Source organism: Tauraco erythrolophus, chromosome 4 (genome assembly GCF_009769465.1).
Source record: "Tauraco erythrolophus isolate bTauEry1 chromosome 4, bTauEry1.pri, whole genome shotgun sequence".
NCBI classification, from domain to species: Eukaryota; Metazoa; Chordata; class Aves; order Musophagiformes; family Musophagidae; genus Tauraco; species Tauraco erythrolophus.
The window spans coordinates 59,882,452-59,906,142 of record NC_141468.1 but is presented as its reverse complement, the minus strand read 5'-3'; the positions used below and the strand labels follow the sequence as shown (position 1 = coordinate 59,906,142).

Here is a 23,691-nt window from a genome sequence, read left to right as displayed (position 1 = left end):
CTTTGCCTTCTGTGACTTGGGCTGTGCAGCTGGAGCTCTTGCCAGTGAAGACCGCAGCAAAGAAGTCATTGAGTACCTCAGCCTTCTCCATATCCTGGGTAGCCAGGTCCCCTGTTTCCTTCCGGAGAGGGCCTACGTTTTCCCTAGATCTCTTTTTATCACTGACATATCTATAGAAGTTCTTCTTGTTGCCCTTGATGTCCCTGGCCAGATTTAACTCTATCAGGGCTTTAGCTTTGCTAACCCGATCTCTGGTTGCTCAGACAATTTCTTTGTATTCTTCCCAGGTTACCTGTCCTTGCTTCCACCCTCTGTAGGCCTTCTTTTTGTGTCCGAGTTGGTCCAGGAGCTCCTTGTTCATCCATGCAGGCCTCCTGGTGTTCCTACCTGACTTTCTCTTTGTTGGGATGCACCACTCCTGAGCTTGGAGGAGGTGATCCTTGAATATTATCCAGCTTTCTTGGGCCCCTCTTCCCGCCAGGGCTTCATCCCATTGTTCTCTACCAAAGATATCCCTGAAGAGGCTGAAGTCTGCTCTCCTGAAATCCAGGGTAGTGAGCTTGCTGAGCACCCTCCTTGATTCCCTAAGAATCTTGAACTCCATCCTTTCATGATCACTGCAGCCAAGGCTGCCCTTGAGCATCAAGTTCTCCACCAGCCCTTCTTTGTTGGTGGGAACAAGGTCCAGCAAAGCACCTCTCCTCATTGGTTCCTCTACCACTTGGAGAAGGAAGTTATCACCAGTGCATTCCAGGAACCTCCTGGTTGCCTATGCCCTGCTGTGTTGTCCCTCCAACAGATATCGGAGTGGTTGAAGTCCCCCATGAGGACCAGGGCTCGTGAAAGTGAGGCTGCTCCAATCTGTCTGTACAGGGCCTCATCCACTCGGTCCTCCTGGTCAGGTGATCTGTAGCAGACCCCCATTACTATGTCCCCTGTCCCTGCCCTCCCTTTAATCCTGACCCATAAGCCCTCGGTCAGCTCCTCATCTGTCCCCAGGTGCAGCTCCATGCTGGTCTTTGACACAGAGGGCAACCCCTCCTCCTCTTCTCCCCTGCCTATCCTTCCTAAAGAGCCTGTATCCTTCCATTCTGACACTCCAGTCATAGGATTCATCCCACCACGTCTCCGTGATGCCAATAAGATCGTATTCCAACAGGTGCACACACACTTCTAACTCCTCTTGCTTATTCCCCATGCTGCGTGCATTAGCGTAGAGGCATTTAAGTTGGGCCCCAGATGAATCTGACTTCCTGGCTGGAGTGGCTGGAATTCCTTTCTGCTGCTCTTCAGGTGCTTCTAGCATATCTTTATCAATCTTGATATTACCCCCTCCTCCTTCGAATCTAGTTTAAAGCCCTGTCAATGAGCTCCACTAGCTGTTGCGCTAAGACCCTCGTTCCCCCCTGAGAAAGGCAAGTCCCATCTGGTGCCAGTAGGCCTGGTGCCATGCGGCCCATCCCATTGTCAAAACAGCCGAACTTGTGGCGATGACACCAGCCACGGAGCCACATATTAATTGATTGGACGCATCTGCTTCTTCCAGTGTCACCGCTTATCTTGTTGCATCTTTCTCTGGTGTAACAGTGAATCAGACCTCCTGGTTGCCGTTTGCCTGACAAAGCAGTGGTGGAGGCAGCAGAGCCGTCTCTCGGCTCAGACAGGCGACGCTGCAGTGATAGTTCATCTTTCCCTTTGCCTTCGCTGCTGCCGGTGACAGGAATGAAGCGCTGCCTCTGGTCCCCCTCCTTCTACCCATCCCCCCCTCCTTCTACCCGTCCCACCCCCTGCGCCGATTCCTTCTCTCTCCTTTCGGTAAGTCTCAGCCTCTTGCAACGAGGCAGGCCCAGCACTAAAATTCTCAAGAGACAGATAAAAGCTGGGAGATCATCTTTTTTTTTTTTTTTTTTTTTTTTTTTACAGAGGAGATAATTAGGAATAGAATCTCTGCAAGGAAGAAGATCTTCCATCATCATTACTTTATCTCCAGGCAGCTACTCTAATCTCTCTGGGGACAGAGTGCTTTCAAGCATCGTATTCTTGCTGTGTTTTTTTTGATGCTTTAATCCCTGCGCAGTTCACCCACTTTTGCTACTAAGCAGCAAGTTGGCGCGAGCTGGTGTGTTTGTGCGCGTATGCCTCCGTTCGGGGGTGGGGGGAGCACGCATGCATGTGTGATTCTGGCTTCAATTAAATGTGCCTTCGTTTTGATCAATGTGTCCCCAGGGAGCGTTTCCCTCAGGAAGTGCTGGGACTGGCTGTAAGGATTATTCATCAGCGGCTCCTAGGTGAGAAGCTCAGGAAAAATGGCCAAACTCAAAACTGCAGAGGGCTCAAAGATAGGAACTCTGCGTTTTGTGATTGTGGTGGGTGATACTGCGGGGCTGCAAGGTAGAGATGCCTCCTGAGGAAGAAGAGTGTCCCGGTGGCCTGTCTGCATCTGCTATGGCTTGGCAAAATGCAGGCACTTCCTTTCTGCACCCTCAAGTGCTGGGTTTCGGCGGGCTGCCTCTCTACAGCACCACAGGCTGGGCAAAGCCTTGTTGGGCCGACACAGCTAACACGTGCTGGTCCCTTAGCTGCCAGTGCAAAAGGCAGATACACGCCTGGCTTCACATCGCTTGGTCTTTAGTTTCCATACCGATCGACCAGGTGCCCGTCTGTAGATGAAGAGGAGTCCAGGGCAAGGGTGGACTGGATCACCCCTTGGATCTATAAGGAACTGTAATCATTGGTCTGCTCTGGCTGGCCCTTCCTTCTTTGCCACTAGCCACTAGAGATGGAAACTCTTTCAGCCTTTTGCCTTTGGCAGCCACGGTGGAATGCATGAAAACAAAGAAGTGCTGTTTGCCACCCGACATTAGATTGCGTTGTACTCCTCAGCTGTGAAACAGAAATGTAACTGCTGATTGCAAAATATATCTATATATAATATATATACCGTCCCACACTTTCTTTTAGCCATTTCCATTGTTGACAGTAGAAGACCGAACAGCAGGCTGACTCTTCATCAGGCGCAGGGCACTCACAGACTCTTTTCTTGGCCGCTTCTGGCCAGGTTTTGGAACCTCCCCATCATCCCCGTGGGCACAGACCCTGCCATGCCCCGTCTCCTCTCTGCGATAAAGCAGGGGGCTAGAGTTTGCTGTCCTGCCTGTGGGCCACAGCCCAGGGGCTGGGCACTGCTCCGTGCTGCCTTGGGTAGTACCAGAAGGCTGGGGCTGGAGACTTGGGACACGCTAAGGTCTGCCCTGCAGCTGCCCTGGGGTAGGTAAGATGGTCGCAGCTCTATAGAGGCAGGAGGAGTGCTCGAGAGACCCTGTGGGGATGCCAAAGCCACGTTTCGCTGGGATCAGCACCCTGCCATGTTGCATTGAGCTGAGGGAAGGCAGAGACGAGGCCACTGGTGTGCAGGAACAAGTGGCAGCCAAAAGCAGCTCAGCCCTCTGCTCTGAGGAGAGAGCAACCCGCTTTGGGACAGCCAGATCCTCTGGCCTGCTGGGCAAGGCAGTGCCCTACGCATGATTCCATAGCTACTATCTCTAGTAACAGCTGCTGCCACAGTACTAACAGTGGCACAGGGGCTGTTCCTGTGCCAGATGCTCTGGAAGCACGGCGCGTTCCCTGTGCGAGTGCTGCATGAGTCTTAATGAGCCTTCCTGGGGAGGGAGCGAAGGAGGATCCCGAGAAGACGGAGAGGTGTGGGAAGGCAATTAAGGCATCCCCCCGTTGCTAGGGCAGTGCAAGTAATGGGGACTTCAGAAGTGTCACCTCCTGGGGACAAACTACAGACTGGCTTGACCTGGTTTGACAGGACCGGGAGGCTGACATGGCACAGGGAGCTGTGACCTGTGAGCCCAAAGCTGAGGCTGCAGATGTCAGGGAACACAGGAGCTCCCCAAAGCCCACTCTAAGGGCTGCCTGTGTCCCCGGGGAGGCAGAGCCTGCACGGCTGGTGGTGCCCTCTGGAAAGCCAGGCAGGGGATGGAGAGGTTCAGGAATTGCAGCATTTTCTTTGCAAACCTGGTAATTAATAGCTGTCAGGCCTGAAGGTTTCCCATTGCCATGTTTGACTTGGTCTTCTTTTTCATTGCAGGATGAAGCCCTTTTCGGCGGGGGGTGTTTGAGTCCAGCTAAGCCTATGTGGCAGTGAGTCCTGCAGATTAGGAAGGGAAATGGCAGTCCCTTTCCTCCTCTCGAAGCATGTTAGCAGCCCCTTGGTGAGGAGATTGAGGAGAGCGTGCAGGTGGTATCCATCACATCTACCTGTCTCCCCCACCATCTCCTCTTCCACCAGCCCCCGCTGAACTGCCACAGCCCAATGGTGCTCCTGCCTTTGCTCTGCCCACATTTTGGATTGCTTTCAGCTCTTTCCCTCTTCCACCCCTGCCCTGTCGTAATTATCCAGACACAATACAGCATCCCAGCTGAGTGGACTACACCAACCGCAAAACCTTCTCCATGCCATTGTTAAAATTTTCCTTCTTTAACCCCCCCCAAGAAGGTGACTTTGTTATTCCTCGTCTCTTCTGCGCACGACGCGTTGTTTTCCAACCAGCTGCCCTTAGAGAGACACGGGGCTTCTCCTGAGTGCTCCTGGTTAATTTAGAAGCAAGCAATATGTGTAGGTCATTGTAATTACTCCTTCCAGCCAGCAACGACATTGATTTATTGTCTTCTCCACCTTTTAAGCCGTGTCAGGTTTGCAGCTCTTGCAGGGCCTGGCTTACCAAAAATAAATGGTCCCTTCTTGCTCTGCTCCCCAGATGGGTGAGAAGGAGCCGCCGCTTCCCGCAGAGAGCCAAGGCAGGATGGAAATCAAATATTTATTCCTACTCGTGATTTTCTGTCTCCCAACCAGTTTCTAATCTCTCAGTAATGCCTTCGGTTCCTGAAGAGCCTTATAAGGCGGCATTTGCTGTAAGCTTTTAAAATGTCTGGATAAATTATATCAAGTTTTCCTGTGTCCCCCCGCAGTGTGCCCAACTGGTTGTGACCCTCTGGGGGGAGAGGAGGTCGCCCTGCAGAAGCTGTGTCGCTGGGCTCCCCCATTTCTCCTGTCCCAGCAGTGACAGATCCATGCGTCCCAGCGACACAGCTGGGGTTGGGATCACACCAGCATTGTCTGGCAGGGAGGCAGAGGGCAGTGCCGAAGTCCCTGTCTGAGCATCTCCTGGTATCCCCTTTGTTTCTGATGAAGGTTCACACAGATTTCAGTGTGGGCTGGGTTTCCGGGCTCTGGAGGAATAGGTTTTATGCCAATACCCTACACCAGCAGTCAGGCTGTTTCCATCCTTGTTTATCCTCACGCAGGTCTTCTGCCTGGGCCAGCAGCCCCAAAAGGCCCCTCACAGGGCTCCTGCAGGTTTTAAAAGGAGGAGCTTCTGGACCAGCATCTCCCTTATTTCACCTCCTCTTAAGTTTGTGACCTCAGCAATCGTTTTGGACATTTCCTCCTCCAAAAGGTGCCACTCTTCCTAATTATAGTGCTGTTGTTTGTGCACACAAGCAGAGGTCACCTGTTGAAGTCCCTCCTGTTAGTGATGGGAGGGGGCGGTGAGCCTCCAGCTCAGCAAAGCCCTTGAACTTATGCATTTTTTTTCTTCAAAAACCCCTCAACTTTGAGATGTGCTGAAGGTGAGAGCCCCAGAGCTCACCTTACAGCATTAAATACCCTCCAGTAGGAGCGATGAAAGCTGCGGAAATGGTTCTGGATCAGCGAGGAGACCTCACCAGCGCAACAGCCATGGCAGGACCCTGGGGAAAACTGGGCCTTCTGCCTTTATGCTCTGTTTTCGCCAAATATCGGTGAGGTGGTGGTGCCTTTCCTAGGAGGGACAGGACCCACTGAGGGGCAAAAAGCATCATGCAGACCTGGCCATGGGTTGCTTTAGAGTAGGCAGCTCCAAAAGCTGTGCTGAGGGCAAATCAGCTCATGCCTGACTACGTCAGGAACTCATTATTAGTACTTAATTAGATTTATACCTCAGGTGAGCTCCTTGCCATGATGGTCTGACCCAGAGGCTGTGGTTTCCCTCTGGTTTCTGCTTCCCTGTCATGACGGTGGGGGTTTCCTCCTCCACAGAGTGGTGCTTCCCCCCAGCCGCCCCCTGTACCCCATGCTGCTCCATGATGGGGCAGATGAGGGGTGCCCAAACTGTGCCCCCACCCCCGAGGCAACAATACCCAGATGCTCACAATATTTCTGTAACCCCAGCTATGCAGCTGTAGGCCAGACCGTCTCCCTCCAGAGAACCCACCCTGAGCATCTGGGGGAAGGACACCTCGGCACGGGCCAGCTGGTCCCCTCCATCCCGGCAGCGACCTCACACCCCACCAGAGGCTCGAACAGAAGATGTCACGTTTATTGTCCACAATCAGCTTTACAAAAGAAACGTCCCAACACAGACGCGCCTCAGGGGCCCCTTTCACGAAGAACGTGCCTTAGAGGAAGCGCGAGCGAATGAGGCAGAGGGGGCAGCTAGGGGGGTGCACGAAGGTCACAGTGTTTCCCACTCGGCACGAGGGCTGCGCCCCATCCCCGCCGCATCCCACCCGGCGGGCTGAGCCACCCCACCGCCGGTGGGGACCCTGCGGGACAGGGTGGGGGCAATGCTGGGGAGGGGGGGGCTGTCCCCTCTGCCCACTTCGCCTCTCCAGGGCTGGGGGGCAGCCGTCGCCGAAAGCACAAAGTGGGACTTAGGGTAGGGGGGAGCGCGGGAAGCTTGACACAGCATTAAGCAACCATGAGACCCCTGAAATTACCCTCCCACCCCCCTGCCAAACACACACACACACACTCACATATTGACACGTTGGTGATCACGCGGTGTGGAAACAGCATATTCTCAGGCACTCCACAGGGAAAATACCAGCCCACCCCATCACCCCCCCAGTTCCAAGGCCAGGGGCAGCCCTGTCCCTGGCTGGGAGCAGCTCAAAGCAGGAGACCCAGGCGGAGGTGAGGGCAGCAATCCCATCAGTGCCCAAAAGGCTGGGGGATGAATGCCAGGGCTCCTCTGGCCACCACCATCCTCTGTCTCATTTTTGTTCTTGCTTTCATTCCCTTGGATGGCAGTGCTGTGCTCCCTCCTCCTTGGCCAGAGCTGGGGGAGATGCTTTGGCCTTTTCTCCCAGTTTCCTCAGTGGCGGACTGACCCCCTAGCTGGGGTGGGGTCCTGCTCTGCCTCCCTCTGCCTCAAAAGCCTGACTCCCCTTCAGGCAGCCCTGCCCAAACAGGCAGCAGAGGCAGGGGAAGTGGCGCAGGGGGGAAGCACCACCTCACCGACCCTCCGCCATCCTCCCTTGGTCTCCTCGGGGCTGCAACTGAAAACCAGGGTGGCAGGAGAAGAGGAGGAGGCTGAAGGGGAAGATGCTCCTGGCAGAACCTTTGGGCCCATTTGGAACACAGGCTCACAAAACCAGACAGCGGGATGGTAGAAATAAATAAGGAAAGGGGATGTGCTCGTAGGATGCCCGCACACTGGCATTCCACTGAGGCCGGACCGTGCTCAGGGCAGACGGAGGTCTCCCTCCCACTCTCTGTTGGGGCTGACAAGGCAGGGACCCTCACCGCACCCAAGATGCCTGTGGCTATGGTGAGGTCCTCCTGAAACAGAAGTGGGGCAAGGTGAGACCTAGGGGCAGGCGTGCCAGGAGCTGGGACAAGCCACACCGCCAGCACAGGGGCAGGAGAGAGGCTGCTGTGACCCCCCCCTCCCTCCTGGGACGCAGGCGTGGGGGGCTTGAGCATTGCCCTGGTGCAGTGGCAAGGCTCGGCGGTCTAGGAAGGGAGAAAGGGGCTCCTCACTGTCTCCTTCAGGGCTGCCACCGGGGTCCTTGGCACTGGGGAGGGGACGAGGGGCCACTCATGCCTTTCTCCCTTCCTCGCAGGCAGCGAAGCTCCCCTTGCTGGCACCCCCGAAGACCTCCACCGCCTGGTCGTCCCACTGGATCACGTTGCCTTGGAGGTGGGAGGTGCAGTTGGCCAAGCCCAGGATCTCTGCTGGCGCCAGCATGTGGTCCCACACGCCAAACTGCGCCAGCTCCCCCACGAAGGCCTGCGTGGCGTCAAAGCGGCCACCCAATGTGTCCTGGGAAAGAGCAGAAGAGGTGATGGAACAGGGATAGGAATGGGACAGGAGAGGGGATGCGCATCCGCCAGGCAAACAGGGTGGAGGAGAGGGGGAGAAGCAGAGCGAGATGCCCAGAGGCAAGAAGGGGAAGGGATGGACGTGTGGGGGAGATGCAGGCAGACAAGGTGAGGAGCAAATCGGGGACAGAGGGATGGGGAGAGGGAAGAGGAGAAGATGATGAGCACACACAGCCTGCCTGGAGGTGAGATAAGCAGGCAGGAGAGCCCCTCACCCGCACTGCCAATGTGCCCTGCCCACACTGACTCCTGCCCTCACCCCATTTGGGGGTTCCCCCTCTGGCTGGCTTCGCGCCAGAGCGATGCAAACCGGCAGCCCTCAGCAGCAGGCTGGCACGTACCTGCTCCTGGCCCAGGATGATGACGCCCTGGGGCTTGATGGCGTGCCAGGAGGCCAGGTTCTCGCCAGCACCCCGCTGCTCACCGTCCTGGTACGCTGACCACTTGCCATCTCGGGTGGTCCATGCCACGCAGATGTGGTGCCAGGCTTTGTCCTTCAGGCTCAGCGGCAGCTGGGCAACCTTTGTAAGAAGAGCAAGAGTCTGGCACTCAGTGGGGCTGCTAGAGGACCCCAGCATCCCTCCAGCTCCTCACAGAGCAAGCAGTACAACCCCATGGTGGCGGCACCCTGGATTCTACAGGCATTTGGATGCGCTGCTTCTCCCTCTCAAAACTAACCCCTGCAAGCAATCCTCCCCATCCTCATCTTCCTGCCTTCTCCCTCCACCTCAGGCTCCTTCCTCCCAGCTCCTCCATGCTGGTACCCCAAGAAGCATCATTTCCCAGGAGAGTTGAAGCAAGGGAGATGAGGGCAGGGGCTTCCCTCTCGTCCCCCGTCCAGCTGGACTGACCTTGTCATTGATGAGCAGTTCCAGGGGGTTGGTGCCCCACTCCAGCAGCACGATCTCATTGGCTTGGCTTGGGACAGAGTAGGAGAAAGGGGTGCCAAGCCCCGCCAGGGCCTTGGACTTCAGCCACATGCAGATGGTGAAGGCATAGAGCTCCGGCAGGCTCTTCTTCATGCGGGCGTACATGTAGTTGTTCTGCACTGGGATGGTCACCTTGAAGGCATCAGGAGGGCTGTAGCCCGGCGGTCCTGCATGTCAAGGATGGGGAGGAGAGAGGAGGATCAGCACCCATCATTGGGATGAGAGTGGCCAGTCCTGAGGCTCTCCTGGAGATGCACCTTAGGGTAGGGACCCCCCTGCACCGCCTCCATCCCTGTTGGGCAGGACTCACCGTGCTCCAGCTCTGTCACCCGGTTCTGAAGGGAGTTCAGTTCCTTCTCGATGTTGTGTTGCTGCTGGCTGCGGTCGGTGCTGGCAGCCTGGCGCTCCTTCTGCAGGGTCAGGATCTTGGAGAGGAGCTGCTCCTCCAGCTGCTCCATCTTGGTGTGGAGGGCATCGCGGGCGAGCGCTGGGGCAGTGGGCGCCGAGCTGTTGGTGCGGGCTGGCAGCTCCTGCTGCACTTGGCAGCAGCCATGACAAGGTGGAGAAAGGAGGGAGAAAAGAGAGAACTCAGCGCATCATCACCATGAGCGGTTAAATAGGGACATGCCCAGCCCGCAACACCACAGGGAGTGCTGGGACCACAACCCCACATCCGCAGAGAAGTGTTCTCCAAGAGCCTCCAACTGACTTTGTACTTCCCCTCTCAGAGCCCCCATTGAGTTCACTACTATGAAACAAAGCTTGGCTGCTCTTAATGACTTTCTGCCACTTCAGAAACAGAGCAAGGATGGGACACTCAAGTGCTTGGGTCATCCCTTGGCACTGCTCCCATGGGCAGCCTCGGGAGCTTGGAGCTTCCCTTCCCCGCCACGCGTGAAGCTGCTTCACCACGGCCAGCACGTTAACATCGCATAACAGGGCTGTATTCCTCTTAGCCCAGCTCAACCAGCATGTGGGGGTGCATGCACACACACCAGGTTGGGCAGGAAGCTCTCTCTGTAAGCGTAAGCCAGCCTCTCCCAGGCCATCAGGATGCCACAGAGAAGTGGGGCTAGTGGTGGGTCCTCTGGTTCTCAAGACATGACCCATCACTTGAAGATATCCAGCATACCTTGTCCCATCAGGGTTAAAACCCAGACTAAAACCCTTCCCTTGGCTGATCCAAAACCCAGTGCCTGGTGAAGATGCTCCCAACCGCTACTGCACCCTGCAAAGACCCTGGATCTCACCTTGCTGGGAGACCCCATCCCGGCTGGAAGAAAACTAGGCTGGAAGGGAGAAGGTGGCTCTTTGTTTTTCTGCAAATAGCAGCCCTCTCCCTTCCCCACATCCCATCCTTGGGGCGTTAAGCTCTCTGCCATGGGCTTGGAAAGACAATGACAACGTTCTCCATGCTGCCAGACCTTCCTGAAGGTGCTGGAGTGGCCGTGGTGGCCCCTCCCTTGGCCTCTTGCCAGACCACGGCCACTCCAGCACTGAGAGGTGGTCTGCATGGCTACTTCAGCCCTGGACATTCACACAGCTTGTGCTGGTGGGACATGAGGTGATGCCATCCCTACTGATCTGGACAGGCCCCCACTCTGGCCTTTGAGCTAGCCTGGAGGAGGTCACCGTGCTCATCTGTGGTTGTAGCTTCCAGCTTATTTTTCTTCCCTGTATCCTCCTCTTCCAGGATGGAAAAGGACTTGATCACACACACACCAAGATGCAAGAGTGGGATGACCCCCACGTCACCCCCAATCTTTGCTATCCATCATGAACAGGGGAGGGGCAGGCCAGAGGAAAGCCAGATTTGGCTGGGCAGGATGCAATCTTGGCGGATGGGAACAACAGGGAGAAAGTAGCAGGGAGAGAATGAGTGAGAAGATGGTGCTGGTGTGAGCACAAACGGCCCCGTGCCAGGTAGGAACACGATTGGGCTGCAAATAAGAGGATGGCTGTGATGCCTTGGGGTCTGGAAAAGCCTTCAGTGGAGTCTGCAAGCACAAACCCCCAGGTTGTGCAAGGAAAAATAATGTGGAGAAGCAAAACCCAGCAAGGAAAGAGAGGTTGTGCAGGGGACATATGTCAGCCCTGACCAAACGCCAGCTCTCACTGCGGGCTTGCTCCAGTGCCACTGGGGATGCTCTTGCAGAAAGCAAAACCCCTCTGGGAGGGGAAAAGTGCCTGGTAAAGGGCATCCAACCTTTGGTCTCCTTAAAGCAGGGAGGGATTAGCCAATAGGGAGGGGGTTTTAGCCCTTTTTTTCGGGGCGGGGGGGGTAGTCTTGGGGACATGCTGATGCAGCTGGCTGAGAAGCAGGGGGAGCATGGCAGGAGGGAAGGAAAGGCGAATGGAAAGGTTAATTCCCATCCTCCCTGCAGGGATAATTCCCACACAGGGCTGCTCGCGCTGCTATCCAAGAGGAGCTGGCTGTGTTGGCGAGGGGCAGCACAGGAAGGATGGGGGTTGTCTTCTCCTCTTTGTCCGCATCCCGCGGGCTCTGAGAGCTTTTCTCATCCCTTCAGGCTGCCTGTCTGCGGCGGAGGCTGGCACGCTCCTGTCTGCCGCACGCTTTGATTGCTCGAGCTGCGGGTTTGGAGCCTACGTCCCTGCTTTCATGCATGGCTCCATCTGTTAATGACGAAAAAAGAAAAGGCTGGGAGCTTTTGTCACTCTCACTAGCCCCCAATAGCCTGCCCTACATTATTCAGTAGTGACTGAGTGCTTTTTTTTTTCCTCCCCCTTCCTCCTGCTTTTCTCCCTGCTGCTATTTTCTTCCCTCTGTAACTTTTCTCCCTATGGCTTTTTCATTTCTCTGGCTTTGGAGCCTCACCTCCTGATGGTTCCCTCCACACACACACATGCTGTCTCTTCCCTTTTGCTCAATTCCTTCCCCTCTCCTGAGTTTTTCCCCTCTCCATCCCTCTCTATCTCTTCCCAGCCACAAGACCGGCTGAACCACTGCCAGCCCCACGTTCCTCCTGGCAAGGGATGCAGCCAGTGCCCTCATCTGGCAGAGTTTGGGGGCCACCCCATCATCATCCCAGGAGCATCCTAGCAGACACCATCCCCATCCCAGGAGCATCCTAGCAGACACCATCCCCATCCCTGCAGCCAGACAGGAGACTGGACCTCCCCATCCCACCTCCTGCAGTCGGGACATGCTGGGTGATCCGGCCAGTGCCAAGCTGGGCTGCATCCCCTAACCATCCTCCGCATCGCTGAGCTGTCGCTCGAGCATCTTTCTCCCAAATCAAATTATTTGCAAAATTATTAATGCTAGCTGTGCAGCTGTTATCTACTAGTGACCTTTGGGGAGGAGGGGGGGGAGGGAAGTGCCTTCTCCCTGGCTGTTCCGCATGCACCCGGTTTCCCATCTGCCGCCACGCAGGCAGCAGGGGAGTGGGCAGCGGGTGCGGGGGAGGCTCGCTCGACGCTTTTTGGCCACCGGAGCTGGCAAAAAAAGATTGAAAGATGCCAGGTAATATTAATCACATTAAATGTCAACGGCTGGCAGTGGGGTGGGGAGGGGGAGGCAGGGGGGCCAGGGCAGCCACGCCACCGCACACTCGCTCAGGCTGTAGCTCTCGGTCAGCAAATTCACTTTGATTTATGTAAGGAGATCAGAGCCTCATTTACTAATGCACTGACAAATCTGGGTCCCGTCGATCCCCCTCAGCCGCCAGCACACAAGTGCCCACCTTAGTTGCTGGGACAGGGCGAGCAGGACCATGCGCCAATGCCCGCCAGACGATGCCCCTGAAACATCCCAGGAATCACGATGGGGAGCTGGGTGTGTGCACAACAGCGGCCCTGTTCCCTTCCCCGGACCAACAAACCCTCCTGGCCTGTCTGCAGCCACCGCCGCAGGATGGCACACCTGCCACACCAGGATTTTTCAGACCCTGCCACGTTTTTGGACCCAGGAGGGAACTTGGGGGTCATTAAACTCCACGAGGGACTGCCCAGAGTGGGGTAAAGCAGGGATGCATTGGCCTTTCCCTCCTCCTCCTTGCAAGAGGAGGGCTCATTGCTGATTCCCATCCTCCTCAAACTTTGCTGGGGGCCTGGGGCTGTCACGATTTGGGGCTCTCCATCCTCTCTCTGTCAGAGACAGAGGTGGGAGGGAGGCAGCTGGCTCACTCCTGTTTCCATGCCCTGACCTGCTGGTTTCCTGCCAGCAGCTGGGTCAGCAGCCACAACGGCACAACTGCACACTGGCTGAAAAGCAAACAGGCTGTTATGGCTCTGCTGAGGCTGGGTCCCTTGTAGGGCCCATCAGGGTTTCCCTCCATCATGGTCAGCTCCCCTCTGAGGGACAATGGGGATGAGGAAGGCATCTACATCCCAGCACAGCCCAGGAGGCCGAGGCAATTCCCTCCCCACTCCAAAGCTGCTCCATTTTCCTTTGCAGCAGTAATTAAAAGTGTGGAAAAAGGAGCATTTGGACCCCCCGGCTCCACATGCTAAGATGCACCCAAGCGTACAGACACGAGCATGTGGGGCATGGGGAGGCCTGAAAAATGGGAGAAAAAGCCCAGCCAGGCTGCTGTGCATGAGGAAGGCACGAGCAATGCCTTGAGGGGGGTTAGCAGGAGGTGATGGAAGATGTCCCCTGTGAACACTTTGCCAGTGCTTGCCCATCCCCACCAAAACGGTGGAGGGCAAAGAGCAAGCCTGTGGAGGCCCTCCCTGCATCCCCCCTGGGAAAGCCTGCTGCCAAAATTAAGAATCAAATGACTTAATAGGTTTTCAGCACATGGATAAATCTTGTTATGCCTTACAGCTGGTGCTGAGCGCGCCCAGATTAGGTCAGCGATCTTCCACCAGGCCTCTCCTCGCAATCCTGGCTCTGGAGCCCCCAGCAGTAATCCCTGCTGGCAAACTCACTGCCAGCAGGGAGGTGCACTGGGACACAGCCTTCCCGGGGGGCCAACAACATTTTGTGTCATCCCTCTCCCGAGACTAAGCCACCCAGGGCTTCGCCAGGGTTTTCTCTTCTTCATTCCCTCCCGCAGGGTTTTGCGGAGCCTCCGGCACGCTGCCCATCACCCCAGGACCATCCCGGTCCAGATCACCTCCTGGGGTGATCGCTGCCTCCCTTTGGGAGAGCTGCTGGGCGTGGGGATGCCCCCCATGCCCTGGGGTACCCCAGGAAGGTTCCCAGGACTGGCAGATGGAACTGCATGGGATGGAGAGACACGAGCACCCTGCTGTCAAGTTTTGGGGTGCCTGCTCATACATGGGGAGGCAAAGGCAAGCTGGGGAGGGGAGCGCAGGCAGCCCTCCCCTCACAGCCAAGGTGCGACCCAGGGGCTCGGCTGGCCAGGCTGTGGCTGTCCCAGGCAGCACATTATGGCAGGCTGGAGCCAGAGCAGCCCAAGTCCAGCCTACCTGCGACACACTGCCATATTTCTTAAGCCCACAGGGCTCGCCAAGACCCAGGGTGTTGCTTCTCCCCTGCAGAGTACCCTTGGGACCCTCGAGTCCCAGCAGCACAAAAGGGAACATTTTTGGCAATATGACGCTTGTTTTCCTCATCAGCACGTGTCTGTGCAAGCCTCAACCCAGCATCGCTTCAGGCTCCCCAGGCGCAACGGGAGAGCCTGCTCCGGCTCTGGTAAGCTTCACCCTCCTCCACCATGAACCTCCTGTGATCACCACAGACCCCAAAAGTGGGGCCAGGGCAGCTCAGGGGTGACACAGGCCCTCAGGAAAGGGGGAGAGGGTGACCAGAGAGCAGCTAAAGGCCCGATGCTCCCTGAGGTTCAAACTGTTGTGCCAGGCACTGTCCCACTGTGCATCGCCTGGTCCTCATGCACACACAGGCATGTGTAAGGGCTTATTTTTTCCCCGCTTTTATTTCTGGGTGAGCATGTCCACCGTCTATGCAAGCATTTCTTAGCCTGGTTGTGTGATCCTGCTTGTGAGAATCTGACTGGGGCTGCAGGGAGTTTCAGGGTAGCTCTGTCCCTCCCTTTGGCTGTACTGGGCTCTGGGCATCAGGCTCAGCCAAGCTGCGCGTCCCCCTCTCCCCACAAGTGCCAGGCATGCCTTCTTCACCGTGTGTGTGTGTGTGCACTACCCTGACAGCTCACAGGTGCTTCCTCCGGTCTCCAGCTCTTTCCCCATGCGTGTGTGTGTGTTCACTTACCTTTCCCTGTCTTTCTATCCCTGTTCATATCTCCAGCCATTACAAAACTCACCCCCCCCCCAGTCTCATTTCTCAGCCTGTGACCTTAGTGGCTCTGAATTTTCCACCTGTGGCCTGCCGCTATTGTGCCCACAGGGCAGTGAGGGGGGGCAGAAGGGCAAAGGTGGGGAGAGGGACCCTCCCCTCATCCAGCTCCACGCTCCATGGAGGAGTGGAGAGGGCGACAGGGAACCAAACGGGAAGATTAGGAGGTTGATGATTTGCAGGAGGCACCTTGCAGGTGGCTCTGGCTCTCAGCAGACCTCAGGGAATAACATGTCCCACAGAAAAGATGGGACATCTGAAGCAAACCCTCCAGGGAAATCAGACAACTCCATTCTGGCAGTTCTCAGATGCTCAAACTACTGCCCCGGCTGTAACCTGCAAATTCTGCCAAGGTCTGTGTGACTGCTGAGCCCACATCAGCCCAAATAAATCGGCACACACACACACACTCTATGATGGGCCTCATCACAGGTGTCACCGTACAGCCTTCAGTGCCACCGGCTTGCAGCCGGGCCAGGGCTCAGCCTACCAGGCACACGCTGCATGGATGCTACAGAGCAGGGACCGGGGGATCACATCTCAAGTGCCAACAGCCCGATGTCACAGCAATGGGCATGGCAAGTGCCTCCCTTCTCTCCTCAGCTCCTACGAACAGCACGGGAAGGGGTGCTGAACTCACAGCGCGTGGCACCACGCTTTACTTTGTGAGATGTCCCATTCATAACTGTGCTGGGATTTACCTTTCTGCTAAAGGGCAGGATCTGGCCCTGAGGTGACAACTTGCTGCCCTTGGCCCAGCAGACGCCTTGGTGGGTGCTACAGGGTGAGCGAGGTGCCCTACCTGGGTGCAGGCTAGTGGGCAAGCAGGGCAGCCCCGGCCCCTTGGGGCCACCCAGCTGCAGAGGGAAGAGAGGGGGGCTGAGAGGAAGCCCCCAGCCCTGGGCAGAGACCTCGGGGAAGAGAGGAGAAAGGACAGCCTGCCCGAAGCCTCATGAGGGGGATGAGCTGGTTTGGGGAGCGGGTGGCAACAGACCTGGGGAGAGGCACGTACAGGAGCATCCCCTTGTGAACATCCCGCCCCGACCCCCGGGAGCATGCCTCGCACCTCTATCCGGTCGATGCGGTCCTGGAGGGCGCGGACGGCCTCCTCCAGCTCCCGCACAGCGGGCGGCTCGGCGGGGGGGTGGCCCATGGTGCCCGGGCGCGGGGCGGCGCGGAGACCGGCGGCGGCGGGGGGTGCGGCGGCGGCGGCGGTGGGGGTTCGCAGGCCGCCCTCGCAGCGGCTGAGCTTGCCGGTGAGCTCCCGGATGGTCTCCTGGTCCATGCGGATCCGCTCCTTCTGCTCCAGCGCCGTGCGGCGCAGTTGGGCCGCCGCGCTCCGCAGCGCCAGCAGCTCCTCGGGGCCGGGGCTGGTGGCGGGGCCGGTGCCGGTGGCCGGGCACTCGGCGCTCAGCGGCGTGCAGACGAAGCGGCTGAAGAGCGGCGGCGGCGGCCCGCCCGGCAGGCGCGGCCCGGCGCTGGCCAGAGCCTCGGCGGGGCCGTGCAGCGCTCCCAGCCCCTTGTCGGCGGCCGGCAGGAGGGCGGCGGCGGCCGAGTCATTGTCGGCGGCGGGAGCGGCGGCGGGAGCGGCGGTGCCGGCCGGGTGGACGCTGGCGATGATGCAAATGATGGCCCCCAGGAAAGCCAGCATGCCCGCCGCCAGCAGCACTGCCAGAAACTTCAGGGTGGCAGCGGCGTGGGGGGCCCGAGCCCGCGGACGGCGAGAAAACAAAGCGAGTGGGGAGGGGGAAACAGAAGGAAGGACGGACAGCCCGGAGGGACCCGGCGGGGACGGACGGTACCGGCAGCAGCACCAGCGCCGGGGCCCCGGCGCGCCGCGCCGCGCTTATATGTGCCGGGCGGCGCCGCACGCACCGCGCCGCCCCCGCCGCCGCCCCCGCCCCGGCCCCGGCCCCGGCCCCGGCTCGGCCGTGCAGCCCCGCCCGGCCCTGTCTCTCTTAGGGATCCCCTCCCCAAGCATCCCTCCCCGGGCTGCAAGTGCGAGGGGCCCGGGCGGTGGGAGGTGAGCGGGCGAGGGGCGCCGGAGACGGGAAGGAGCGGGCGGGGAGGTGGGGACACCCCGGAGGCACCCGGCGCCGGGGGCAGCCTGGGCTCGGGCTCGCTGAAATCAGCCCGGCGGGAGCTTCCAGCCAGGGGATGCGCCTCCGGGACAGCCCAAGAGAGAATTTTTCCCTGCGAGATGCTTAGGCTGGAAGTTAAAGGGCCCTTGGTTACCCTGAGGGTCAACACCTCGCAGTCGGGCGTTCTGTGGGAGGGTCTTTGGGGCTGCTGGTGGGCCTTTCCGTCCTTGTCTTTCTCCTAAAAATTAGACCGTCGACCTTCTAGCTCTTGGAAAATGCCTCCTCCAGGAGGGCAGACGGGACGGCTGTCCTGCTCTCCCATCCTAGAGAAGACTTGCAGAGAGCCACCATGGGATGCCTCACCCCTTGCCCCGCACACCCACACCATCCATTTGGGAAATAAATACCTACATTTAATCTTCCCCTACCACCCCTTGATCTTAAACTGCTCGTAAAGAAGATACTTCAGGCGCCTGCTTTCTCCTTGTTCCAACAGCGTGCTTGCCCACCTGACGCAAGCCGTGCCATGCCACCTCCCCAGGCACACCAGAGTCTCAGCCACTCAGCCCAGCTGAGCCAAGAGGAGCAGTGGAGGGAAAGCAAATAAAATCGATTTTGAGCTCAGCTCAGTAATGGCAGGAAATCCTTCCTAGCCGGCAGGGAAGCGGCAGCATGTGTGTTTGAAACAGCTCCAGCGCTGGATATGGAACACTGGTAAAGATTACATCTTCCCCCGCCCCCCAGGTGTGTTTCAGTGGATAGCAAACGAGCCAGAGCTACAAAGGCTCCTCAAATTCGGCTTCTTGGGAGGAGAAGGCGAGGAGTGGGATGCCGCTGGCGGGGCATGGCCACCCTCTCTCCCTGCAGAATGCATTGCACCCCAGCCTCCCAAATCTTCACCCTGGAGCAAGCGACCAGCACCTGGCCCAGGTGGTAAGGCTGGTGAGTGCTCTGAGCAGACAAGAGCTCGGAGTGCTGGGACGAGTGGGTGCTGCTGCAGAGCACAAAGAAAATGGAAACCTGCACCCTGTGGCATGAAGGGGGCCACCAGCCTTCAACCTGGCCCTTCCTAGCAGTGGTGGGCGATTGCACCCCCATGTGTCACCCCCTCCCTGCAGCGTGCCCACTCCTGTCAGTGGCCAGGCAGGAGTGGATTCGAAACGAACCCATGTGGGTGCTGGACCAGCCCAGCCCAGCCCATGGCGTGCAGATCAGGGTGGGAAATGCGTCCTTTTCCTGCCTGCCCTGCAAAAAACCCGCCGTATGCCTCTGAGAGCTTTTTCGGGTCCCACGCTGGGGGAAGCGATGCTGTGCTGGGGACTTCGCACTGGCCCAGCCATACAGATTTTACTGCCAAAGGCTGTGGGATCGCAGTGGCAAGGTTTATCCCGCAGGCTGACGCTGCTGCGGCAACGAGTGGGGCAAGTGAGCCCCTCCAGACCTGCCCCGACTCACTCACTCGTGCTGAGGCTGAGGGAGGTGCAAGAGTTGGGTGCCACAGCGGGCAGCGCTCACTGCTCCTGGGGTCTCGACCTCTGCCTCTCCTTCAGCAGGGACCACAACTTCTTCCTGGAGACAAATGGGAGGCAAAAATAGATTTTCGCAGGGGGTGATGACTCAGACTGGTGAATAGCCAGAGCAGCCTCCCAGTCCCATGAAAAACAATTCAAAGATGCTCAGTGGGCAAAGACGGCTCTACGAGGACACAGTCATGCCAACCCTGCCCTCAAACGGGTGGTGGGGTGGGGGGGAGGCAGCGGGGGCACTTTGGGGAGCCCAGTTTTGAGCAGGATTGGTGACAGAAGCTGGTGGATTCAGCCCAGAGAGATGAGGAGCAAGTGATTAAGGTATTTTCGTTCCCTAATTAACACCCAAACAGTGTCCCAGGCTGGCAGCTTTCTCTCAGGAGTGGCCGTGGGCAGGGCAAGGTGGGCCAAGGGGCCACCCTGCTGCAGCCCCTGGCTGAGAGGGACATTCAGGATGGGCTGCTGGCACTGGGGGAAGGATGTCCCCTGCTCTGAGCTGGGTGGACGTGCTGCCCCCCCCCCCCCCCCCCCCCCCATTCAACCCTCTCTATGGCAACAAGGCAGCCCCTCACCCACCAGGGGAACCCCTGGCCCATTTGTTATGACCAGGCCAGCACAGTGGTGGGGCTGAGGAAAGGGGAGAGCCTTTTCCCCGGGAAGGGTAACTGGGGGCCTCTGGGGTGGGGGATTCTCTCCCCAGGGCTATCACCCAGCTCAGGGGCATACTCAAGGCCACCCTAATGGGGCAGAAGGGATCATCCGCCAGCTGCCACCCTATGGACCCAGCTCCACCTTCTCCTTAGACCAGGAGCCTTCAGTCCACCTCACCTGGGGATCTGCAGACTCCACGTAGGGTGGAAATCCTGGTTTCTTTCATTTCCAGGTCTCATGGCCCCACAGACAAGCCTCATGTCACCTCTCCCCGATTACAGTATCTGCCTGCACCAGCACAGTTGTGCAGGACCTCACTGGATGTGTTTGGTCAAGGCTGGCATCTGCCTCTCCAGCCTTCCTCCAGCTCCAGAAAGCACAGGTCAGAGGTGGCTTCATTTGTTGTACTCAGGTCCAGCCAAAAGCCCACTTGCCCCTGAGCAAAACCAGGATGCAGGGCCAAGGGAGTGCTGGCCCCGCGAGTGTTTTGGCATGCAGCGGAGGCAAGGTGAGCCTGATGGCACGACGTGAATAGCACAACATCTTGGCCGTGCTTGGCTTCAGCGGGCAGCGTTCCCTGTTCCTGGACAGCCAAGACACATCACTGTTGGAGAGGGCTTTCCCGTGACTGTCCGAGCCTTGGACACTGGAGAGGCATCTCGAGGCATCCTCAGCGTTGGCTAACGAAGCATCAGCTCTTCCCCAGGAACCCCCAGCTCAGCCCAACCTCTCCCCCTCTCACTTGAGACCCAGATCACCACACAGGAGGGCAGCCTTGCAGGTGTTTCGGTCAGAGCTTCTCCATGGTGACACCCCACAGCTGTGCCCAGCCACTACCCTTTCCCAGCACCCAGAAGTACTGATTTCCCACTCTTCTCCCCTGCCTGCCTGAAGAGCTGCCACCCAAAACCCATCTGCTTTCCCCATCACATCTTAGGCCGATAGCACTTCCCCACCTAACATTTTGCCATAACCTTTTTGTATCTACGGGCCAGAGCCTAATGCAGTGAATTTGGGGCTTTGATTACACCCATTAGGAGTATTTTTCACCATATTTCTTGCATTAGCACATCATAAAGTGCACTTAGGCACACGTTTTGGAGGTGGGAAAAGCCTAAAGCGTTTTTCAGGTTGCACTTAATTTTTGAAAGAAAAGGATGCGGGAAACTCAGGGGAAGTTCTCCAAAGCATGCTGGAGGAGGGTGCTCAGGTTCCACTTGTTACAGCTTGGCCTTCCCAAAGCGCCCCCCCTTCCCTCAGTGTTACAGGAGAAGTCGCCTTTGTCCATTGTTGGAGCTTCTCAGTGTCCAGAAAGGTCTGAGGACCCAAACCAGAAGCGACCCACGGTGCGTGTTTGATGGCAGAGCTGATGGACACGGGCTCAGGGCAGGTGCTTCAGTATCGCCACTACCAGCCCCACAGCTCACTCACACCCAGAGCAGGTCACAGCCCACCCAAAGCAGAGAAGACAACAGGTTTTGGAATGTAACAATTTATTGGGGTTAATTTTTTTATTTTTTTAAATTTTTAACTCCCCATTTCTGGCATTGATACAATATTCAAGAGCAGCAGAAAGAACAAAATGTACAAGAATACAAGAGTAATTAGCACAACCCCCACCCCCAAACCTGGAGCAAACCATTTTCTTGTGGGAAGCGCCACGGGAAGGGGCGATTCAATCACCCCTCCAGTGGCTTCATTTCCCACCCATCCGCTCTAGACAGAGTTTAGCCAGCTGGGAACTGGATTAAAAAAAAACAAAACAAACTAAACAAAACAAAGCCTGAACAAACACTATATTTAAAATGAAAACTGCAAGACAAAAAAAAAAATATATAGATACACAATTCATCCGTGCACAATCCTTAAATGCATTTTTTTTTCAAAATAAAAAAAATTGCAAGATACATATTTAGGTTTATTTTAAATTAAAAAAAAATTACCACCTTCACTCTGTATGCCAAGTGAGGGGAAATAAAGAGACAGATGGGTTGCACCAGAACCATCGGCACTCTAGGAGTTAGGTCTGACCTTCTCTAAGAGAAAGGATAAGGCTCTGATGCTGCCACAACTCAAAGCACAGGCAGAACCTGAAGCACCCAAGTACCAAAGAGCTCAGTTGGGTAACTCGCCTGCTCGAAGTTCAGTATTTGCAGGAATTTGCAGGATTTGAGTCTAAGCTTGGCACCGGGGAAGGTGAAAGGAAGGAACAGATGAGGCAGGCCCCTGTCCTCCACCACTATCAGACAAGTTTCTATCATCCAAAAAAGAAAACAAACAGGGAAAAAAAAAATCCCAAAATAGAGAGTCCTCTATTCTTAAGGAGCGTACAAGGCTTAATGGCAGGGGAGAGAAGAGAAGGAGAGGACGGCATACCAAGTTGATTAGTTTTGGGGATGTGCGGGCACAACAACTTTTTTCTAAAAAAAGTTATCATAATGAATTTTTTTGTTGTCGTTCTTTTTGAGAACTTGACCTAAGACTATGTCCCCCTTTGCAGCTGGGGGGCTGGAAGCAGCAGGACCCCTCCAGGACAGCTAACGAACAGCCTACCTGCAAAAGAGCACCTACCTGCTGCTCTGCCCAGAAGGAAACCCTCAGCACCCCTGGAGTGGGGCGCAGCTGGGGAAATGCTCGGGAGCACGTAAGGGCCCTGCTAGTCCTACGAGACCCCAAAGTCCCATGAAGTGCTTTGACGCATCCAGCTGCGCTCCTGCGGTTTAGTGCGAGCTCTAAGTGCTCAGCTGAACAAGGAACGAAGTCAAGAACCTCAAGAACCAGGGTCCTGCAATGGGAATTAACACTTCAGCTGCTTGTCCTGACCATGCCCCTTCCCTCCCGTCAGACATATCTTCTGAAGCTGGCATCACTCCGGCTGCCTCTAGCCACATTTCTGTCACCTTACTTCTTCCCTACACTGCAGCACGGCACTCGCTGCCCAAGGACCGCGCTTTCGGACAGTCCTGGAGACATTTCCAGAGAAGCTGGAAGGGACAGAAGAGCTGCCAGAGGCAGTCCATCACCACAGGAAGGGCAAACTGACAACACCTTCCTTCGCTCCCGAAAGGAGTAATTTAAAGAAAGGGAGAAAGAACAACTCAAGGCTGTGTGACAGCCTTACAAGCAAGGCAGGTGGGACACCAGGCACCTCGGATGCACCACGCAGAACACGTGCAAAGCTGCTCATGCCAAGGCTGTTGACCCTGCACAGACAAGGGTGCAAACCCCACCAGCCACGTTAGTCTGACACCAGGCAACATCAGAAAGAGAGAGAAGTAGAGGATGGAAGGGTAAAGGTGAGGACGGAGACAAGACTCCAACATCTCCTCCCATCTACACCCCCGAAAAGAAACCATGCACATTGCGCTCCAGGGAGGGACCTAAAAAAGAGGAGTAGGAAAAGAAGATACAGCCACTTATTTGCTCAACCTCAAAGCATCAATCAAACGAAGATACTTTGCTGGAGTTACCTCGGGAAGGAAGCACGGACAGGGAGAAGGGGATTTCTGAAGCAATGCTCTGCACTCCTCTGGCTCTGTGCAAATGCCGCGGGAGTCGGGCTGCCAGCACCCTCAGCAGGATGGTCCCCTCCACCCGCCGCCCCCTTTGCATGAGGGTGACGGAGGCACAGGGCAGTGACACAGCTGGCAGAAAGGCCACGGCAAACCAAGAAGGAACAGAAGCCAGGAGGCACCGAATCCCCGGCCCCAAATCAACCCTCTACAGCATGCCACCTTCAGAACAGGCATCAGGAAGGCTGCTTGCGGGGTGGTGGGCAAGACGGGGGGAAAAGGGGGCGGAGGGGAGGGTTTCTTTTATATTTATATATTTATATATAAAAAGTAAATAAGATCCCAGCTCTTGCACGATTATTGGGCGATTGAAAAATGCAGCAAAAGCAAGCGACATTGGAGTAAAAGTATGCGCCAGGCAAGGAGGAAAAGGTCTTGTCAGAAGGTGGGGAAGGAGGCGAGGGGAAAAACAAGCACTTAGCCAGACACGTGCTCCAGGTTTGTTATGTCTCCCTGGGAAGAAGGACCTGCTCCTGAGCAGCCCCACTGATGCCACAACCTGGGTGGGCAGAAGCATGGGGCACTCGGGACACCATCCT

The 23,691-nt window shown here is 56.8% G+C and overlaps 1 protein-coding gene across 1 annotated transcript; it reads right to left on the bottom strand.

Annotated features, from left to right (window-relative positions):
- Positions 1 to 7,868: 7,868 nt before the first annotated feature.
- Positions 7,869 to 17,000, bottom strand: NPTXR (neuronal pentraxin receptor). Its single transcript, XM_086610307.1, has 5 exons — positions 16,389 to 17,000; positions 9,392 to 9,614; positions 9,004 to 9,248; positions 8,494 to 8,673; positions 7,869 to 8,093 (listed from the first exon to the last, which is right to left on the bottom strand). Exons 1-5 carry the CDS (start codon positions 16,971 to 16,973, stop codon positions 7,869 to 7,871), a joined length of 1,458 nt encoding a protein of 485 aa, XP_086466433.1. The 5' UTR covers positions 16,974 to 17,000.
- Between the last annotated feature and the right edge of the window lie 6,691 nt (positions 17,001 to 23,691).

Excerpts from the sequence above, each read along its gene's own strand:
- NPTXR (XM_086610307.1), bottom strand. The coding sequence starts at position 16,973 with ATGCTGGCTTTCCTGGGGGCCATCATTTGCATCATCGCCAGCGTCCAC. Across the intron at positions 9,615-16,388 it reads ACCGCATCGACCGGATAGAG|CAGGAGCTGCCAGCCCGCAC; the intron begins GTGCGAGGCATG and ends TGCCAAGTGCAG. Across the intron at positions 8,094-8,493 it reads TCATCCTGGGCCAGGAGCAG|GACACATTGGGTGGCCGCTT; the intron begins GTACGTGCCAGC and ends GCTCTTTCCCAG.